The 21086-nt window shown below is 37.3% G+C and overlaps 3 protein-coding genes across 4 annotated transcripts in view; 1 reads left to right on the top strand and 2 right to left on the bottom strand.

Annotated features, from left to right (window-relative positions):
- The window catches only part of LOC145467895 (uncharacterized), a 195093-nt gene that overhangs the window by 138047 nt on the left and 35960 nt on the right, over positions 1-21086 (bottom strand). The gene's annotated exons all lie outside the window — the stretch shown is intronic.
- LOC145468428 (uncharacterized) lies at positions 151-4042 on the top strand. 2 transcript variants are annotated; one of them, XM_081452138.1, is made up of 2 exons: positions 151-438; positions 3459-4042. In XM_081452138.1, the coding sequence occupies exon 2, from the start codon at positions 3471-3473 to the stop codon at positions 4032-4034; it is 564 nt and encodes a 187-aa protein (XP_081308264.1). In that variant the 5' UTR covers positions 151-438; positions 3459-3470; the 3' UTR covers positions 4035-4042. The 2 variants fall into 2 exon arrangements, with proteins under 2 accessions (XP_081308264.1, XP_081308263.1); XM_081452137.1 differs by having other exon boundaries at positions 151-2636.
- LOC145468426 (sterol carrier protein 2-like) lies at positions 4656-21053 on the bottom strand. Its single transcript, XM_081452130.1, has 18 exons — positions 19531-21053; positions 18871-18928; positions 18079-18150; positions 17450-17514; positions 16663-16726; positions 15783-15847; positions 14866-14992; positions 14333-14396; positions 13512-13598; positions 12743-12893; positions 12167-12218; positions 10925-11020; positions 10627-10734; positions 9626-9779; positions 8770-8863; positions 8036-8165; positions 7066-7142; positions 4656-6138 (listed from the first exon to the last, which is right to left on the bottom strand). The coding sequence occupies exons 1-18, from the start codon at positions 19573-19575 to the stop codon at positions 6043-6045; spliced, it is 1605 nt and encodes a 534-aa protein (XP_081308256.1). The 5' UTR covers positions 19576-21053; the 3' UTR covers positions 4656-6042.

The following is a 21086-nucleotide window of genomic DNA, read 5'->3' as shown; positions in this document are numbered from 1 at the left end:
TATTTTGTAACGTTCATGTAAGGAAGTTGAGAGGCTACCAAGAATTGTTACGTGACAATTTTAAAACAAACCTAAAAAATAAATTCAATGTTTTAATTAAAACAACCTGAAAATTGGAAATTTGCACAGGAATTGTGCTCAACTGCACTAGTTCCGCGCAGATCGTTCCAACTATTGTTTTTTTTATTGATTTCGTGTCTTGTATTTAGCTAGGAAAACATCTGCTGGTAAGCAGGAAGTCAACTGTCATGACAAAAGACTCTTGATGACGAAAATCACTAAGGTTCCACGTTGTGACCATATTTGATAGTTCGTTAGAAAACGCACGTTTTATTTGGGGGCGCTGACTCCGCTTAAGTCTTGAGGGATTCAGCTCATAATTGTTTTCAGCGTGGACGAATTTGTTTGCACTGCCGCTCAGAATTTCGCTGGAATCAGGTTAGTTTCTAGAAATCTTGATATTGAGACCGATCAGAGTACAGATACGGTAACGAGACGTGAAAAGACCCGGTAGAATAACGGGACCCATGGCTAATTGAGTCAACAGGAATTCGTGACTGTCGAAGGCAAGGATCAAAGTGTTCAAAAACGGACGTGAAATTTGACAAGCAGACAATCTCTCGGTTTTCGACTAACGCCAAAAACTTGTTGCAACAAGTGTATTGCGAATATTTTGTTTTACGGTATGTTCTAAAACGTTCTAAAAGGCATTAGAACAGTTTCACGCATTGAAATAGCAGATGTAAAAAACAACCCGTCTAATTGAAACATTGCCAAAAGGACTATAGCCCTTTTCACGGTTAACTTTTCTCATATATGCATTATAATATAATCTAAGGCCCTGTCCAAACAGAAAATGTTTGGCGATCAAACATGATGAAACGTTGTTTGATGACCAGACATGTTGATGTTGTACAGAATGACCAAATGGTATCAAACATGTTTGGCAAACAGTATGAGTTGCCCATAGAAGGAATTGGAGTCTCTACCCGAGTTGGATTACATTGTTATGCAAATGAGAAAAGTTAACCTTGAAAAGGGCTATTCAAAATAAGCAGTCTTCACTGCAGTTTAGAAGACGAAGGCTCGTTTCAAACTCAAAGGAATTTAAATTTCATAGCTTTTGACTTCTTGTACAAAAAAACCCTAAGTTGGGGCGGGGAAGGGGGTGGGGAGTGGGGGGTGGTTAAGTAATCTCAGTATCTCTTGCATTTAGTCCACTGTTATAGGTAATCCAAAACCAAAGTATTTATTTTGACTATTTTGTCTGATATTGGATATTTTTGTGCAGTTCTTTGTATCTTCGGTTTGTAAAAGACTAGCTCAAGTCTTTCAAGGAGAGTCTGGTATAAAGTGTTTTCACATGACGTGACAGCAGCCATATTGGCGTCCTAAGACAATGAAACGGCGGCCATGTTGATGTCCCAAACCATTCCTGTGATTGTGAGAGTTGAACTCTTTTCATATGTAAACACTTTCTTTCGTTCCAATAAACTTGCATGGCTGCTGGCCACGTGACAGAAAACGCTCTGTTCCTTTTACATTTTCGCATTCATCATTCCAGTGACTGAATGTAATTAAATTTGCCCAAGTCCATTGTGTTGTACAAACTTTGCATTTCAAATTGTCTGCCTACACTTCGAATGAGTCGCAGTACGTGCATCTTCCAACAGAGAAAGATCCAGACCTTCGCTTTCGTGCGTAAAGTTTAAACGATTGAGTGAAACACGTAAAGGTATAGGATCATTTCGCAACTTCCGAGAAGAACATTACAACCGGAAATACGTCCTGAAAACTGTTTTTTTTTTTACGTTTTTGATCAACCTTTGATCAACCTTACAAATACTCCTTTTTTTTATTAATTGACGAAAACGAAAAGAAAACAAAAAAGACTTATTATTACGGCAATGATTTTCAAGCGGTCCAAACAGTATGGCGCTTTTTTCGTGAGCATGCATAACTTAGTCATTTCAGCTAACTCTTACAGACAGAGACTGAAGCTGGGTCGAGTCGACACTCATGGGCGAAGACCAAGTTAAATACATCTGGGGGTAAAAATCGGATTTTCTGCTATTGATTAGAAAATATTTAGCCGAACCAATTTCAGCAATTGTTTGTCAAGAAAGGCCTAGTTCAAAGTACTTGGAGCTGTCAAATCTTTATGTTTTTTTTGTTGTAGTGTTTCCATGGAAAAACAAACAGAAAGGGAGATTATTTCATCCTTTTGACCTGACCGTTTTATCCGACAGCGTTCTGTGATCACGAGTAGGGTAAACAGAAAGTGATGAAACCAAACTTGAAAGTGGCGTGTCTGAAAAAGCATATCTTAACATCTTCCAGTGTACGTGATGTAAATTAACATACCTCATCTCAATACAGCGCGTTCTTAAAGTTCCTCATTTTCTGAGAAACCGTTATTTGCCTTCTTTTCCGCCTTACTCTTATCAGGACAATGGAATGCTGAGGTCACTAAGGGGTTTTCCCTTATAAATAGCGCTTATTAATCACATTCAGTCCATTAGCGTCTGATGAAAATTGCTTATACGGCAATTTCACAAGTCAAATACAGACAGATACCTCAAAGCAAAAAGTCGGTTTAAGCCTTGTTTAGCGAGACAAACAACAGTCGTTTGAAGGTTGGTATGCTTATAGTTTCCTTTGATAGCCTTGTTTTATTAATTTTATTGGCTATAACCGTAAAAGTTACGTGTGTAGGTTTGAGCCTCTTTGAAGATCTCTCTGTCCTCCGCCAGACAGGGTAGAAGGAAGCAGTTCTTTCAGTCTGGCGCAATGAAAACCTCGCTTTCGATATGGAGCTAAAAACAGCCAAAGCAAATATTCAAAATGCAAAGAAACGGCTATCGTTTCAACTTTTGCCTATATCTTCGAGTCTAAGACACCTTTAGCCCTTACAATTTAATGCGTCAATTGAATGCCAGAAGTAAATTGATTTATTTTACCCTTGTCACGGAGTAGTCACAGGCTAGCGCTGGCATACAATCTGCATTCCACGACTTGGGTAATTTATCTAATTAGAAAACCGACGACTCTGTAGACCGCTCATCTCTGTTCAAAACAGCATGACACAGTACGTCTCAGTTCAATTGTCTTTAACTGGAAACATTGTACTGAGGGTCAATCTAACGTTTGCTCGATTCACGATCAAAATTTCAAACTTGTATTGAAGCGACGCAATATTTACGCCATTTGATTTAGAGTAGTACAAAAAAAATCTACCCAAATACCGAGCTGAATAGAAAGGGAATTCCTATATGACAAATGGGTGAAAAACCCCGGCCTGGACAATATAGTGTCTCTTCTTTGTCCGAAGACTGTGTTTCAACTCGATAGTGTTTATCGCTGTTTCTCCTCGGAAAGTTCGAAAATTTTGGTCTTGATTCGTATTAAAAAGTCAATTTAATTGCCCGTTAACCTAACGAGTGATCTTTCTCTTTCAGACTTGACTGAACATGTTTGGTCAGATTTTGATCTTCACTGTACTTCTGGCTGTAGTAACTATGACACAACAATGTGACGTGGTAGTCTCAAACACCTGCTTACAACGCTGCAACAACCGATCATGTGATTGCGGCGTGACGGACAATAACCACGCCTTCACAAAATGCAACCAGGTTTGTGCTGATCCCAGCTGCGTGGTTATCACGTGCTCATCACGGGTATGCCATCAGAAATGTCACAACTGTCACATGGAGTGCACAAGCGACGTCGCCTTTTGTAGACAGCGGTGTCTATCCGGAGCATGCTCATTCAAGTGCAACGCCAGACAATGCCAGCAGGAACGCAATGGTGGAAACTTCAATTACAATACCTCTGACAAATGCGAAATAGTTTTACCGCGCCACTACTTGGTTTTGTTAGCGGGCTTTCTGTTCGCGATTAGCACTCTATCATGTTTGTTGCTTGTATTGTCATTTCGCAAAGAGGATTGTTGCCACAGTCAAGCCGGCTACTCAAGACTCCGTTCTATAAGCAGTAGTGTTGAAAGCGTGAATTCACTCTCATCTCTCAAGTAATCGTTAATGACAAGTCGAGTTCTTGCCAGGGGTACTCTCAGAAAAATTGGTTGTTGGTGTGCGGCCCGCTTCCCAAAACCCTTACCCTTACCTGCGAATTTCCCTACTCCATTAATGACCTGACCAAATTTAAGATATTTTAAAGACAATGTTTATATGCTTTTGTTGGGTAGTGTAGCTTCTTCTAAAAATATACCTAATTCAAGACTAGGGTTCAAAAACCATCCCCTAATTAAGACCAAATGGCCAAAATCGTCGATACCCTATTTCTGACTAAACGGCTAAAAAACCATACCCTTTGGGGCCGCACATACCCATAAAGCTCAAAGAAGGGAGTACCCCTTCCACCCAGGTTGTATATTTCGCTAATGCGGTGTTAGCACTTGTCAAATACATTCAAATTTCCTCTCACACATGGCGCCAGGTTCTTCTCGTCGCCAAGATCCAAGATGGCCACCGCCAATCAGAGGACATGACACGTTCAGTCGGCTAATTTAAAACTAAGTTAACAATAAGATGTTAATAATAATTTAATCTTGTTTATCAAAGATAAAGGACACTATTTATTTTGAAGAAAGAGACTGAAGACGTTTGTATATATCAGTTACATATCTAGAGTACTTGTATCAAATAAAACTGATAAGGGTTGTATACCGCAGTCGCAAAATTGTACTTATCTTACGGTCATATGAACACAATTAACAACAGTAACGAGGTAGAATTGTCTAAAAGTAAGTGGGCATTTGGGGATAGAAAATTTAACTCATTATATTATATAGTAACAAAACATCATAATAAACCGCAAATCTTAATCTTTCTTTCAACCACGTCTGTGCTACCCTTGTTCCTAAAAGTCTCTATAGTGTTAGCCCTACAAGTGTCAACATTGTTATCCTTAACAGTCTATACAATGTTGTCCCAAAGTGTCAACATTATTGTCCCTGGAAGTGTCTAGGTTGGAATTTTTTTCCATACACCTCGAGTTCAGTGTCAAAAATACAAAAACCTGTTTCCCAAAAACTAATTCTCTTTTTCTTTATCCTAAAAATTATTTTGCCAGTTATCCCTTGTCGCTAAAATCTCTAACAAGGCCTCACATTGCATTATACGGTCATCGTGTGTTTTTACCTCCTAGAGTATACAGTCAATATGAAAACGATCTTTCGATTCACTTTGCGTCTAGCTTCATCTGAGAAAAATGTTTCTTTAGACTACATATTTCAGCCATAATGAATTCAAAGTGTACAATTTTTCGAGTGTATAATTTTAATGAGCTCCAACTCGAATGTCGAGCTCGAGTTCGAATTTCAAGTTAGAGCTAAAGTTTTAAGATACTGATAAATATTTTTGGTCCAATTTTTGTAGAAATCAATAACTGTTATTACATCTTCTGGAAGAATCCGCACTTTAAAGATAGAAATTATAACATAAGGTTAAAAGTATATATATATAGTGTAAACACTGGGATCATACAGTGTTACCTATCTAAAAGCTCCCGCTGTGGACCTTTTGCGGCTGAACACCCCAAGATGTACCAAAACCGCTTTTTTAACCCCTAAAATGTACGGCGAACACCACCGTCCTTTCTATATGCGAGTCTCACCTCGCGATTATTCTCAAATTAACCTGAGTGCCAATTACTGAACCTAAAAAAACACTGTGGGGGTGCGTCGGCGGGCTGGTGAAACTCTTGGCTTCTTAATTCAGAGTTGATAACGGTATATTAACCGCCATAACGAGTGAGTGAAGCTGACTTTGCGAGCATTAGCTCGTCGTCGCAGCAAAGTGAGTGCCCGTTAAGATATCCAACTGGAGTGCGATGCGGCTAAAAGAAAAATACTAACTGGAAACTTTGACATGAATTCCAAGTCAAAACTAGAAGTCGAACACATAAAATGAACCAATCTCGTCCCCAGGGTCTCTCATTTTCTCGCCCAACCACTCCGGTAGGGCCAGAGATGAGAGATCCTGGGAACGAGGTTGAAAACTGGACACTCCTTGAGTGTATCTACAACTTAGATTTTCCAGGCTTGGGTTGAATTTCTCTCAATTTTAAGGCCAGACTCATGTTTCCTTTGATCTTGATCTTGCCTTGAAAAAAAGCCTGATGAAAAACGAAACGGTTTGTCAATGTTGAACATGAGCAATTAAACACACGCGCGTAATCACGTAATACGGCTGAGGAACAGCACGGGGTTGCTAAACAACTGACCTTAGCTCGCGCGGCAGGATAAAGCTAATCAGTGACTAGCAAGAATTTTGGTTTTAGTTTGTAACTGTTCAACAAGCTTTTGTCTACATTTCTCTCTTCCAATTTTGAACGTTGACTTGTGTCAAATTCCACAACAATTTAGCTGTAAAGAAAACTTTTATTTAAATCCTCGATTACTGTTAATCCGATTTCGAACAACTTAGCCTGCTGAAAAGCTCGCGTGAATGTTTTCGGAATACAATCGGAACCTCTTCGGGTTTTTAACGAAGATTTGCCGAAACCATTACTTCTTTCCCGACTGATCCCTTTAATTCCTAAGCTCAAACGATTTAAAACTCGTCAATAATTATTATAGGTTTTTTTTAACATTAGTTCTGAGAATTTGATTAAAATGATGATTCTCTTTATTGTCATCACCCTCTGCTTAATAATGTACTAACATGACAAGGAGAAATTACATTTTCATCGCTCTTAGAAATCAAAAGGTTCAAAATGAGAATAAGGATAGCCTGCAATGCAGTCGTATTTTGGCGAGCGACGCATTTTGATCAAGTGAGCACCATCTTGGATTCAAACTCGGAAGACGATTGGGGAGAGACGAAAAGGCGTCCCAGGGAGTTTAGGAGTGAGGCTGAAAGAGGTGACACAGGGGAGGGAGGGGAAGGAATAATTTACCCTTCTTCCATCCCCACCCCCTCCCCACCCACTTTTCCTGATCCAACATGACGGCGAATCTACTCGATCGCGAGATAATATACACACGGAAAACGCCTGCACTTTAGGATAGAGTAAGGAAGACATCAGGAAGAACAGACTCACCGTTTGTGGGTTCATCTTTCTACTCATAATCTTCACAAAATCAGCATCTTTCATGGTTACTGTACAGTCAGCTTTGTCTGCCGTCAAAAGAGTTCAAACATGCCGGTCAACAAAAAATAACTGAGTGACTAGTCTAAGAAAAGGATTATACCAAGCTTTCACGAGGCAGTTGTTTTTCGTCGGAGAGGATGCATTCGTGTCGCGAGGAGTGTCTTGTTAGTAACAGCCAATGATCAGACTAGGCCAGCGCCAAATGACAAAAACTATGCGCACGCTCTAGCTGCCGGACGCGCGTTTCGGCGGGAAAATTTCTGTGCGTGATGAACGTTACAAAAAATCAATTGAAAAAACTCAAAAAGCCCCGCCTCTACAAACGAGTCATTTGTTGCTCACGAAAAATGTCACAGGATTTTGAAACATTTTACGGCAAAAGTACCGTCAGGCGATGTATCCCTCGGCCTGAAAAGTCTCTCTTTGCCGCAGTCCTACCGCAGCTAAAGAAAAACGCCAGGCAAGGGAACGGAACTAGTGCCTTTAACAAATGGGCCCAGACTCGGGCGCTAAAGCAAGGGCGTACCAAAATACCCTTGTAAGTACTCTAGGTAGCTAGATGGGAATGTGGCATATTCAATCATACCTTAAAAAAGGTAACGTATGAGACTAGAAAAGACCAGTCTTATTCGCTACTAGGTCAGATGATAAAAGTGTTTAAAGTAAATGGTTTGAGCCCAGGAGTATCAGTAGTTCGTATAGTGTGATTGTCCGGGTGAGGTTAGTTCTGAAAAGAACTGTTGATGGTGACTGACGTTTCGACAAACTGATCGGAAGTCATCTTTAGAGTCAAGTGAATAGTGTTAGTCAGTCGATGGTGTTATAAGTCTGTTAAACGCCAGTCTCACGAGGTTAAATCTTCGATAAGAATTACAGACATACTCAATGTTTTGACAGAAAGACTTTACAAGTTCTCTACCTGTCCCTCTGTATTTCAAAGCACCGTCACCATTCTTAGCGTCTACAATCCACCATGTTTCTTTCCCATCAGCTTTTTTGATGTTGAATCTATAAACTCCTTTGATCTTCTTTACCAGTGCAGGGCCATCCTGGGTAAGTATAAAATATCAAATTAGTGACACGAGGAAGCCCATTGAAATCTGGAGTGTGGCCATGATTGGTTGACAATTAGATTATGAGCTTGAGATTTCTATCACGCATAGAAATCGAGAGCGATTATATAATAAAATAAATAAAATAAATAAATATACATTTATATAGCGCCATTTTCCACTAATTGTCCATGGCGCTTTACAATACTTTAAAATTAAAATCCTAATCCTTTAAAAACCTAAAATCCTAAATCCTAAAAGCTAAAATCCTAATAACCAAATTGTTTTAGTATAAATCTACTAGTTGTTCAAAACGTTCTTAAAATCCTCTCTTCAGTCACTTCAAAAACGCAACGAAGCGGTCACCATTTTGCGAACAACTTTACACTGCCAAGCTACTCCTTAACTTTGACAACAGAACAGATAGTGAGTAGCATAGCCAATAAGAGAACGGCATTTGGAATAGAACGCGAGAAGATTTATAGTAATAAATATTAGAAGGTTTAATGAGATATATGTACTGCAAGACTATTACATAACTATTATTTTATACAATAAATGATACATGTAATAACTTGATTCAAAAGCTTCTGTTGCCTACCCCCTTCAACATCTTCTCCATTTCATCGAATATTGCTGCTGCCTTGAAATCTTCTTTACTCGTGGCTGAGGTATAGGAAGGTACAGGACGATACCTAATGTGAAATACATAAGGAAAACACCGATACTAAGTTAGGCATTTATTTGCTTGCCTTGTTCAACAAGAAGGAAACACCCGACCACTCCATGCATAAACATTAAAAGCTATTTAACAAGTGCACGCCAATTCGTTTCCACGTTGTGATGTTGATCCAGAAAATTGACTGTCCTTCTGGAAATTCGTCAGTTTTCAGGGGTTTCATTAAGAGCTGGGCACCGAACAAATTGACCGGTTCTGAGGACAATTTTGCAGGCCATCTAGTGGAAAGTTTCTCTTTTAAAGAAGTTCAGTCCAGAAGTTTTGCCCGCCTGTGAAAACCGGTTGTCACCCTGCTGAAAACGTTAATGAAACAGCTGAATTTTGGATCATACTTTTCTTAAAGAATGTCTGCCTTTGAGGACTCCCCTCCCCCTTGGAATTTCCAATGAACCTCTTGGGATCGGTGTGGATATTTTCTGGAACTACATACTAGATTTAGACCAAATAGAATGGTTTTCAACTGATTGTTGTAAAACCACAACCAAAGTAATCACTTTATAATTAGCCAAGCACAAAGGACGCGGAAAGGACGCGAAAACGTGTGTGAACGAGTCACGATTGGTTTTGGTTTAACTTCTGATTGGATGACAAAGTGGCGCGAGTTTTTTAAGCCAATCGTGTAGCATAGCAGTGCAAACCCAATTAATTCTCAACACTCAAGTGAAAACCAATCTAATGATCTAACCTTATTTGCGGCCAGCCTTACTGAATAGTTTACCTTCTCTGATTGGGAAATCCTAATCGATATAAACCCACAACTACAGCACCACCCAGTCCTAGGTTATGTTGGAGAGCAACCTTAGCTCCTGGTACTTGTCTCTTACCACATTCACCACGCAGCTGACGACACAGCTCAGTACACTGTGCCAAGCCTGGAATGAAAACACAGAAACCCTGTAACTTACATGTGAAACGAGTGCACTGAGAACAAAGTCTGAAGTGAAGTAGACGCTCATCCCAGACTTTGTTCACACGAATCTTGTGCTATTATCTTTTAAACAAATTAATATGCTATGGCAAAAACCTGATAGATTTTTGCATAAATGGCGCCTAAATTTGAATAACAATACTTATACACCCTAAGCCTCACATTCATGTGAAAAATCCTTTGTCTGGAAACATCAGTACAAGGCTAAGGATGTACAAAGTATTGTTACTCAAATTTAGGCAGCATTTATGCAAAGGGTCTATGTATATGTAAGTGCCACAACTCGAGCAATTATGTGATGTTAAAATAAAGAATCATCTCCCAATTTAAAATGAGACCATTTAACTCCATTTTTTTTTTTTTTGTAATCAAAGGTATTTTCGGGGTGGAATATAGCTCCTTGTTGCTGAATTCAGCTACAATTTATATTTTCGTTGCAACCTTTGATTGAGAGTTGAATAAAATTAAAACCCAATGTAATTGCAGTGCCCAATCTTATAAGCCACTGCATCATATTTGCTGCCTTGTAATGTGACACTTTCCTATATCAAACTTAGAATGTAAACTAAAATTGATTTCGATTAACACTGATTATTGAAAACCAGTACTACATGCGTTACAACATTAAAAAACAAACATTGATAACAAGAATTTTCCTCTCTTCACACGAAAAACTCCGTATTAAGAAATTGAAAACTGACAATTTTTCACTTGTACATGATAATTACAGTAGAACAATGGGACTGAAGAAGAACTGAAAAATGGTGCAAGTTTCAAACGTCAAAGGTTACCTGTTGCCCCTAGAGGGTGTCCCTTGGAAATGAGCCCTCCACTGGGGTTTATAACCCACTTGCCTCCATATGTATTGTCTCCTCTGTCGACTAATTCTCCTCCTTTTCCTGAAGCAATAAAATAATTCCTGGATGTCATATTTTTCTTGGCTTAACACCATAAAATGTACCGCTCACAATGATGTTTTGGCTAAACATGACCTTTTGTATACAGCTTGTGATTCACTCACAATTTGATTAAAAGAAAGTGACAGTCTCCTTCATCAGTCAGGTTAAGAAGATATAATGTAAAACTTGCCTTCAGCACAAAGACCAAGTCCTTCATATGTGAGGAGCTCATTAGTAGAGAAACAGTCATGTAGTTCAATAACTTGAACATCTCTGGGTGACAGACCTTAATCAACAAAAAGACACAGTCTACCTGTTAGTTATCATAATATCAACTACATGCAGTATTAACCGAGAGTGAGATCTTTACGGGAAAATCTCAAACCAAGATCTTGCCATATCGACCAAGCAATAGCGAGGTCAATAAGGCAAGGCCCAGATTTGAGATTTTCCCGCAAAGGCCGCATGTTCAAGGTTAATAAGTTGTTTATTATTAATACGGCTTTTTGCCTGTGGGCATTACAAGAGAATGATGCCCTTAAATTAGCCAATCAGAGCATGCATTATATCGACTACAAATTTGCAACATGTTTATTAGTCTATTGTACTATTAGTTTATTGTATTAATAGTAGTTTTAATTATTGTATTTTAATAATTTAATTGATTTATGTATTTTTTTTTTCTTTCTCGAAGACATTAGCTCAATAGAGCTACTCTGATAATTCGAGTTGAAATAAAGTGTATGTATGTATGTATTAAATTTTCTCTATTGCAGTTCATCAACAAAAAAAGACCAGATGGGCATCAATCTGCCCCTGAACATTTTTGTCAGTCAAAGATATTTTAAGTCTGGTCCACTGAATCTGATTGGTCAGTTAAGCCATAATTCACTGGCTTACTAGCTGCTGATCTTGTTGGGGTTTATTGAAAGGGGCAGTATCACAAGAGGTCTTCTAAGTTTTTGTGCAAACTATGCTAGAATTATAAAGGTGCATTCAATGATCAACAAAAAAATCTTCAAAAGACAAAAAAGGCATAAATTCATTCTCTAAGAGATCAATGATTGTAGGTGATTTTCCTCCAAGTAACATTGTCAAACTTGAAAACATGAGAAGAATTTGTAAATCATGAGCTGCAGGCGAGTAATTTAGGAATTCTTCGTGTGTTCTTCCAACATCCCAAGTGGTTTATCAGCCTATAAACCATAAAAACTTGTGGTCTATTGCTTTTATATAATAATTCAGAAGACACGCGAAATTTCCATGAGTTTACTGGCACAATAAACCATAGCTGATTGACCAACCAGAGCATGCGCATTCATTAAATTATTACAGAATATATAAGACTTAAGACCCAGCCATCCTTAACTACAACATCTTTGGTGTACATGTAAACAACACAGATTGAGATGCTCGATATATACATACATACCAGCCTTCTGAAACAGTTTCTTTGCAGCTGACTTAGTCATGTCATAACCAACCTGCAAATAAATGAGATAATAATAATAATAATAATAATAATAATAATAATAATAATAATAAATACTCAATACAAAGACCAAAATATAAATTCTCCTTAATGATCATTACATGACTTCTTATATAATAGATATTAAAATGAATTTGGTGGCACATCAAGACAATATCCACCGTGTGGTTGCATTCAAAGTATTCTTGCTACTAAATAATGTAGCATTGAATGGGCTGATCAATGACAATAATGAACGACAAGAACTAGAGATTTCCAACAGTTCACGAGTATGATCCCTTGTGATTCTTGGATTTATGTACATATACATCACAATTACTGTAACTACATTATGTAATTGTTGAAAAGGTGCACCTGGCAGATTATAAGAGGGCATGGGCCTATTGTGGAAATATTCTCATATTCTCAGGGTTGCAAATTTCCACACCTAAGTTTTACTGACTCTAATATCAGAATACACGTACTGTATATTGGAACAAAACAATGTTAAGACTAAAGATCCTGATGATCACTCACCACTTTTATTGCACTGTTATCATTAAAAGTGCTTTTAAAGTCTGTTGCCATTTCCATTCCAACAACCTCGACAGCTTTACTCTCCAGTCCGTGTTTCTTAACAAACTCTTCACTGGCTAAGACAGCTGCTGCACTGCCATCTGATGTGGGACTAGAATTCACATTTGCAAATACTATAAATAAGATAAGATTAACGTCCTGGCAAGGGGAGGGTACTCAAGCTCAGGTATACTGTACATGTACAGTCATGTGACTGTAGTTGTGATAAGGCAAACTACAGCAGAACCCCATCCTTGTGATCACTTTAATTTGTATAATGCATATTACAGCCCAGAGAAAATCATTATTGAAATAATGCAAGATTGGAACAATTGCAAGTGGTGCACCTCAGGCATCTTCATAATATTAATAACTAATCTTTAATTACGAGGCCTACGTCACAAAATCTTGCATGAAGAATGTCAAGACATTAGAAAAGAATGCCATTCCAGTGGTGAAGGATAATTTTTTAGTCATAAAGTAAAATAATTATAATTACATGTAAATTTAAATATTTTTTTAATTTTTATTTAGTTGAGTATTTCTGACCAGTTTTGATGTTTTGGTCTTTAGCAGTTCCATTAAAAGACAACAAGATAATAATACAATTTTACAGCATGCTACCATCCATACTTCTAAAAACATAAAATCATCAGCTGGGACACTGTCCCTCAAATAATTTTACATATCTGTTAAAAAATTTTTATCTCAAGTTTTAATATGAACCTACCAGCACTGCAGCATAGTCAATGGATCAAATATCATGCGAGAGTTTTTTATTTCTTCTAAAGAGTACTTTTTCCTGAACTGAGATAACCTTTAAGGAAAGAAAAAGAAATAAAAATTAATATGTGTAATCAAATGATAATCCACCCATGTTAAAAGCCAATGTAAACTAAGGAAGATGCTAGTAGTTTAAATTTACATGATTAATTGTTAACTTGTTTTTGTTCATCTAATTTCTAGCTGAGTACAAATAAAATTGTTGCTGTTGTTGCTGATTAAAATCAATTCAATCAGTAATAATGTATATTTCCTTCTTCCAAATTCTAATAATATTATAGTCTTTCCCCTCCAAATATTGGCAACCACATATTTATTAGTTATTAATACATTTTTATTAACAAACTATAAGAATATTTATTAAAGAGTGAGTTTCTACACGAACAATGTCTGGAAGCCGACGGCTCAAGCCTTTGATGCACACTCAGCTGGGTCATAGCATGATATGTTTCAGTAATTAACAACGTTTTCAGTCATCTTAAAGGCTTTGGAAATTCTTCCTAGCTACCCCACATTCCTGCCACCCTTTCCTTTCTGACTGATAAGTCACTGGAAGAGGTGAGCTAGGGCACATTGATGGCTGAATAAGCAATCGACATTGTCAACCACTGTCTTAAAGTGGAAGTGGTTCTCAGTCTATGGACTGGTGGTGTTAACTGGAAGTTCCTAGATGTATATCATATTCCTGGGTAATCAACCTCCAAACATGTCTACTGATGTTGGAGTACATGTAGTTATTGACACTTGCATTTAATACAGATGCCTTACGGGTTTTCAACAGAATGTAGGTGATTCTTGTATGCAATTTTGGCAAAATGGTCCGCCTTGGTCCCTATATGAAGATTCAAGAAAATAGATGTGTTGTAAACTTAAGTCATGAATTAATTTCAGGATTAAAAAAAGGCTGCAAATATTAGAGTGGTTTTCAATTGAGTGCCATAAAACCAAAACCACACTAATGATTAGTTAATTACCAGTAGACTCCTCAGCCAATCTCAAACAGCAGCAAAACCAAAACCAAAATCAATGAAAGTCATTGCCTGATTACTTTCGACAATCAATTGAGATCTGCTCTAAACCTCACATGCAGGCAATCAAATGCCTATTGAAAAATCACCTTTGTAGAAGAACTCAGTGGCTAAAGATGATTGAAGTACTTAACAACAGTGTTGAGTCACTGTGTTTTAGTCTACCTTTTTGAACTTTATAGTATTTTATAATTGATAAAAAAACTCAATTTTTTTAGAATTTACACTGTGCAATTGTACATAAAGACTGTTACGTAATCATATAAATCTCACCATATTTTTCCATGTGTTCTTTACCAGCATTTCCAAACAACTGTGGCGTTACCGGTGCTGCTGCCAGACCGTGTCTGTTGATTATAACTTCCATGTGTTTATCCATTGGTGAAGTGCGATCATCATACTACAGTGTACACAATAAAAGGATCATAAACATTAGCACCATTCAAAACAGCAGTACCGTACTAATGTACAGCTGTAATATTACCACAAAAAGTACAATCAGGTAATAGGTTGTAAGTCATTCAAATTGTTATAAGGGAGACAATTAAAACTTTGCCGTTGATATAATAAACTAGTCAAAAGGTTACCTTTTTTTACTTAGCACTTAAAGATGATCAGTTTACCAGCAATTAATGCTACTGGTAAATAAAATGTTATATAATGATAATATTAAACAATTTTTATAGACTACAGGTGCTATTTACAAACACTGATCAGTAGCGATTTATAGTTCACTAGAGAATAAATAAGAAAAAAATCAATTTTAAACAATTTTTATATAAAGTTGTTAATACATAGGAAATAAATAACATAAATTAAATACATTAAAAAATATTAAAAATAATTTTAAAATGTAGACCAAAACAAACATGTCTTAAGTTTGCTTTTAAAAACACTAAGTAATGTGACAACACACAGGTCACCTGGCAGGCTGTTCTATAGGGCTGGTGCAGCAAATTAAAGTAAAAGACCTGCTGCCAAGTATTGGGCACACTGTTGTGGACCCGTGGAACTTCTACATGTAGCAGTACTGTAGGCTATTATCTGAGTGTAATGTTCAAGTCTGAGCTCTTTTGCTTGACTTTTATGAAGTAACCAAGATAAATGTAAGATAGTGCTAGTCCATAAATTGATTTAAAGGTAAGAATAAGAATCTTAAACTGATACATGTATATTATATTAAGTTTTACCTTTCCACTTAAAGATCCTCTTTGCATTTTCTCAAACCCCAAAGCTAGAATACAGTCTGACACACCTGTAAGTGATAATATCATGCATTAGAGGCTTATAGCAAGTGTTCTGAACAGCAATTTGAAAGGTGATTTAGGTGTAGTTCAGTTAATAGATCAAAAATGTAATTTACAGCTTATTGTTACCCGGAACCTGTAAGAAGACATTCAAACCTTTGTGATGACTCTACACATGCCATTCCAAACTTCCAATATTCATTAAGTTGCAAGCTCACAATCATGACATGTAATAGCTAGACCAATCGCATGTGAGGGAGACTCCATGTATTTGATGGTCTATTACTTAATAGCTAATAGTTACTCAATGTTAATATTTTATATGCTAAGTAAATTGGCTTAATTTATAAGAATAAATATAAAAATCAATTGATTATAATTAATTAATATACCTTCCCTGAATAAAGAAAGATAGGTGTGCCATAAAATTAGTAGGAGGCTACTGCCTCTTTGCCAACTGAGTTTGCCTGTTGCAAAAGTTATTTGCCAAACAAAGTACTAAAGAAATTCCATGGTCAACAAACATTGCACATGAAGACATGACTGATCATCGCAGTTATACACACAACTTAAGCAGTTGTGAAATTATAGCCTGAAAAAAATTCAGGCTTCAACGGGATTCAAACCCATGACCTCTGTGATACCCGTGCAGTGCTCTACCAACTAATCAAGTAATCAAGCCAACTGGGAGCTGATCACTTTGTGAGTTCATAATATACCCGTAGATGGTGAAGAATACATGTCAACTGAATATATACACTGTACATGTATATGATATTTCATGTATTCACTTGTATACAGTGTACAGTTGTCTAAACGTTACCTCCTTCAACCATCTGCTTGGCCAAATACAGTGCACTTGATCCTGTAGCACAATTATTATTGACCTAAAGAAAATATCCAAACACAGATAACTGAACTGAATAATGGAATCATTATATTTTCATATCACTATTTTGATAATACAGTTGAAACTCTATTAAGCAGCCACTCTTGGGGACAAGACAATCAGCCGCTTAATAGAGGTGGCCCTTTAATAGAGGTTCACCTGAAAACAATGTTGGGCATGGTCCAGTTTTCAGTTTATCAAATATAAGTACAAACAAATGCAAGTGGAGAAAAAGTAGAACAACGATGGTTATAATACACCAAAGAAACAATGTGTACAGACGCAACGCGTCTGTCAACCCATCACTGGCTCATGTGCTGTACAAACAAACTTAAAAGCTTTGAGACTTTGTTTTGTGATTGTTTCAATAAAATACTGCAGAAAATGTATTTTTACAGTATTCCAAATTGTCATGATTCTTTTACCTTCATCTGGCTAAAAACGTCCAAATTCAAATCTTCCTGGCCATTTAATAGAGGTATAAAACAAAACAAAATCACCCTTTGGATGGCAAGAAGCTGGCCGTGGTCGCTTAATAGAGGTGGCCATCGAATAGAGGTTTTTATTACAGTGTATAGCTGACAATTTGTCCGGGACTTTGGCCCCTGGCTGCCTAATAAAGGTTGGCCACTTAATAGAGGTTTGACTGTATTTTAAGGAAAAGGGAAGTTTCCTTATCTTTTTTTTTATTTATCTCCAGTCCACTGAATATTTTGCTTACATTATAAATTGGAATTCCTGTAAGGCCAAGTTGATAGAGAGCTCTCTGTCCACATGTCGAATCACCTGCAAAGTAGATGGATATAGAGATTACAACTTGCTTAGGGTCACCATTTTGGTTTGTAACACAAACACCACAAAAGCTAAGAGATTCTAATTTATTTAATTATTATCTTAAACCTATTCAGATGAGAGTAGGGGTAGGGAGAAGTACTCATACAGACTAACAACCCATTTAGATGTCATTTTCAATTTTAAGTAATGGCTATCATTGACAGTACTAACTTTATGACTTCATCTAAAATTTTAGCCAGAGCAATTTGGTACAAGTATGAAAGGTCATTATTTTTGGAGCTTGATGTTCCCATGCATAGCTATAGAAACCCCATTTTGAAAGATAAATTTGGATAGTAATAGCCTCAAAGTTTCTTACTCATTACTTAAATGCATGTACACTTAAGTTTACATTAAGAAGTAAGATTTGGGTTTCTCCCCCTGCCCTGCCCCATCTGAAAACAATGAACCCCTCTTGAACATCTGAGATAGAAAAACAAAAATACAGAAGTTTGATGATTTATTACCAGATACCTTTTTCCTCTTTACGATAGCGACCATCAACATAATTCTTACCAAAACAATAACCTACAACAGCTTGCTCTATACTGCTGTAATCCAAACCAGCATCTTGGAGGGCTTGTGTTCCTAAAAAAAAAAAAATTATACTTCTTGTTTAGATAAATCACATCTGACTGAAATACTACATGCCTTGTTAATAGCATCATATATATGATGAAAATCCCTAACGTGTATGAAGGAGAGTTGACATTTAACCTAGAAGAGGTATTTAGCACAGGTTTCTGGAAAAAAAAATCTCAAAAATGTTCATTACATGCGCAAGATCCTGGAATTCGAGATTCAATCCATAGGATCTTTGCAGGATCCTGACCGTGTAGGATTCCTCTCAGAGGCCATGGTATATTTACTGTTTACACTTTTAAATTAAGGGAGGAAGGCAATATAGGACATCAAGTAAATGAATTCAGTGTTAGCTGAGAACAGTGCATCTACCTCTCTCTACATTAGATATAAATTTATAGCAGTAAGCTGTAAGGGGCAAAATTTGACAAAAATACTGAAAAGTAGCTCGTGCAATGGAAAGGAGTCCCAGCTGGGGATAATATAGAATTCAGCACAGGGCTGGTGAACGGTGAATGCAAAACTTTGTAAGGAGGTGAGAACAGTGTTTTTCTTTGCCACCCTGAGACATCATACAATAGTAGACAGTTAAATTGAAATGTCTGCGCTGTTGGCTTGTAATAATTGTACCAAATAATTTGTAGAATACAAGAGGGTCAAATAACAAACAAGTTAGCAAGAGTTGACACTATCCCAATAGCATCATAACAAAAACATTTATATAACCTGCTTCTTTTGCCATATCAGGATAATCAAAATCTTCACGGTGACCAGGTTTTTCAAACTGAAAAAAATAAGAATCTTTGATGTTTAAATAACACTAATTGGTGGAGCATTTTTTCGAGGGGTGTGAAGGGAGGAGGGGAGTGGGGGGGGGGGGGGGCAGAAAACATTATTCAGCTGTTGAGTTGTTGTTTGTGACTTTTTTTGGAAAAATTTCAGATGCCTAGCAAGAATACAAGTCATGTACAAGCAAAGATATAACACTTACCCGCAAGAAAATTTACAAACTTTCTTTAAATATAGCATTGGAATAATAGACTTAGATTTCTGCACACTATAAGCTTTGTCTTGGTTGCATGATGGTAAATCAAGATATGACATGTATGGTTGTGTAATCACTTCGAGAAATCTAAAATTTCGAACCATTTGAGGCTGGGGACAAACAATTAACTGATAACGAAAAATTTCCCAACTAAACGAAGCTGAATACTCCATCTTTGATAAAATTTGTCTAAATATGATTGGAAATAATCCTAAACATAGCTGAATATCTAAGACTGGAGATATCTCGATTTGCGTATGTAGTGTTTTGTTCTCTTTCCGCCTGCTCTAGCCTTCGATATTGGACCTAATTTAATCCCAAAATATTATTTTGCTACTTACCTTGGTCATGCCCACCCCAACAACATAGACTTTCTTCCCTGGCATTGTGGAAAAAGTCAGAAATAATTCTTTGGACCAGAGTTCTGCTCAGACGTACAACATGTACAAGGCAAGACCTTTTGCACTCGATCCAGATTCTTTGACCGAGTTATTCGCGTGAGGTTCATGGGGGCCTTGGCGGGGAGAGTGGCGGCGGGGGAAAGCGGGATGTGGAGGAGGGCGGGGTGGGTGGGGTCCGAAAGTCTCAGTAGAACCTAGCGAAAACCTTTTGGGGCAGAATAAATTATACCCCAGAAGTTATTGCCCCAGCTAGAAAAACATTTAACATGGCCATGAACTCGACTTAACATATTTATATACTTGCTGGATCTTGCAGATAAAGCACCATAATTAGCAGCTATCAAAATGGAACGCGTTTTGGAAATCATTTAAGGCTTTTAGGAGTTCTTCAACGGAGACCTTTCCTTGACACATTTGCTGGTCCGTATACCCTAGAGGGGTAATGTTTTCGAAGAAAGCGGAGCCTTGTACCCTTATACCCCTTATACCCCTTATACCCTCATACCACTTATACCCCCAATACCGTTACACCCTTATACCCCTTATGCCCTTATACCGCCTTATAACCTTTATACCCCTTATACTCCTTATTCCCCTGTCCCCTTATACATCTTGAACCCTTATACCCCTTTACCCTTACACCCCTTATACCCTTATACGCTTATACCCCTTATAACCGTATACGCTTATACCCTTATATGCTTATACCCCCTTAGACCCTTATACCCCTTGTGCCCTTATGCCCTTATACGCTTCTACCCCTTTACCCTTATACCCTAAAGGTAAAAGGTAAAGGTGAAATCTTTATTTAGACACGGTATTTCCTTCAGGACTTAACAATATTGAATTAAATTGGTCTATCTACCTAACTAATAAATCTAATAACTACCACAATAAGAGAAATGCAAATTACAACATTTAAAGCGATTTTGGCGCGAAGAATTAACATAAAAAGGTACGAAGATTATAAAAATACTTTCGTACGAATGGAATCTGATTGCACGTTAAGATTTGGCTTTAAAGCTCTTATAAAAAGTATTTCGCGCACCAAACAGCCAAGCCTGTTTCTCCATTTTTTTAAAGCATTTCGAAACGCTTGAATTGAACAGTTCCAGAGGCATCGTCCCGTACACGTTCTTGTAGAATTAGAAGCACATAGTTCAAAGAGTATCTATGCTCCGTTTTGTCGAAAACACCGTATAAAATCATACTATTTGACAATGCTAGTTGCTGTTTCGTTTTATTTGTCCACCAGTTTTGAAATGTGTCTATACAGGTTTCAAACTAAATCAGAGATGGAAAAGGTGTGGTCGTAAATTACATGAGGACAATTCAACTTTTGCTCTTACGAAAGGGTAAAGGCCACAAAGCTGCTCACCCAATACTGGTAAAGGTGGCTGGCTACAGGTAATCTCACCTTTTTTACCTTTATTGTATGAATGTGAGAGAAAGAAAAAGTTAAATAGCTGACTTCTAAGCTGTTCATGCGAATTACC

The sequence above is a fragment of the Orbicella franksi genome, chromosome 14 (genome assembly GCF_964199315.1).
Source record: "Orbicella franksi chromosome 14, jaOrbFran1.1, whole genome shotgun sequence".
In the NCBI taxonomy this organism is placed as follows: Eukaryota; Metazoa; Cnidaria; class Anthozoa; order Scleractinia; family Merulinidae; genus Orbicella; species Orbicella franksi.
Note: the sequence above shows the minus strand (reverse complement) of the source record. Positions and strands in the feature narration are given on the sequence as shown.

Excerpts from the sequence above, each read along its gene's own strand:
- LOC145468426 (XM_081452130.1), bottom strand. The coding sequence starts at position 19,575 with ATGCCAGGGAAGAAAGTCTATGTTGTTGGGGTGGGCATGACCAAG. Across the intron at positions 12,219-12,742 it reads ATAACAGTGCAATAAAAGTG|GTTGGTTATGACATGACTAA; the intron begins GTGAGTGATCAT and ends ATTTATTTGCAG. Across the intron at positions 7,143-8,035 it reads TTTGAAATACAGAGGGACAG|ACAAAGCTGACTGTACAGTA; the intron begins GTAGAGAACTTG and ends TTTTGACGGCAG.
- LOC145468428 (XM_081452138.1), top strand. The coding sequence starts at position 3,471 with ATGTTTGGTCAGATTTTGATCTTCACTGTACTTCTGGCTGTAGTAACT.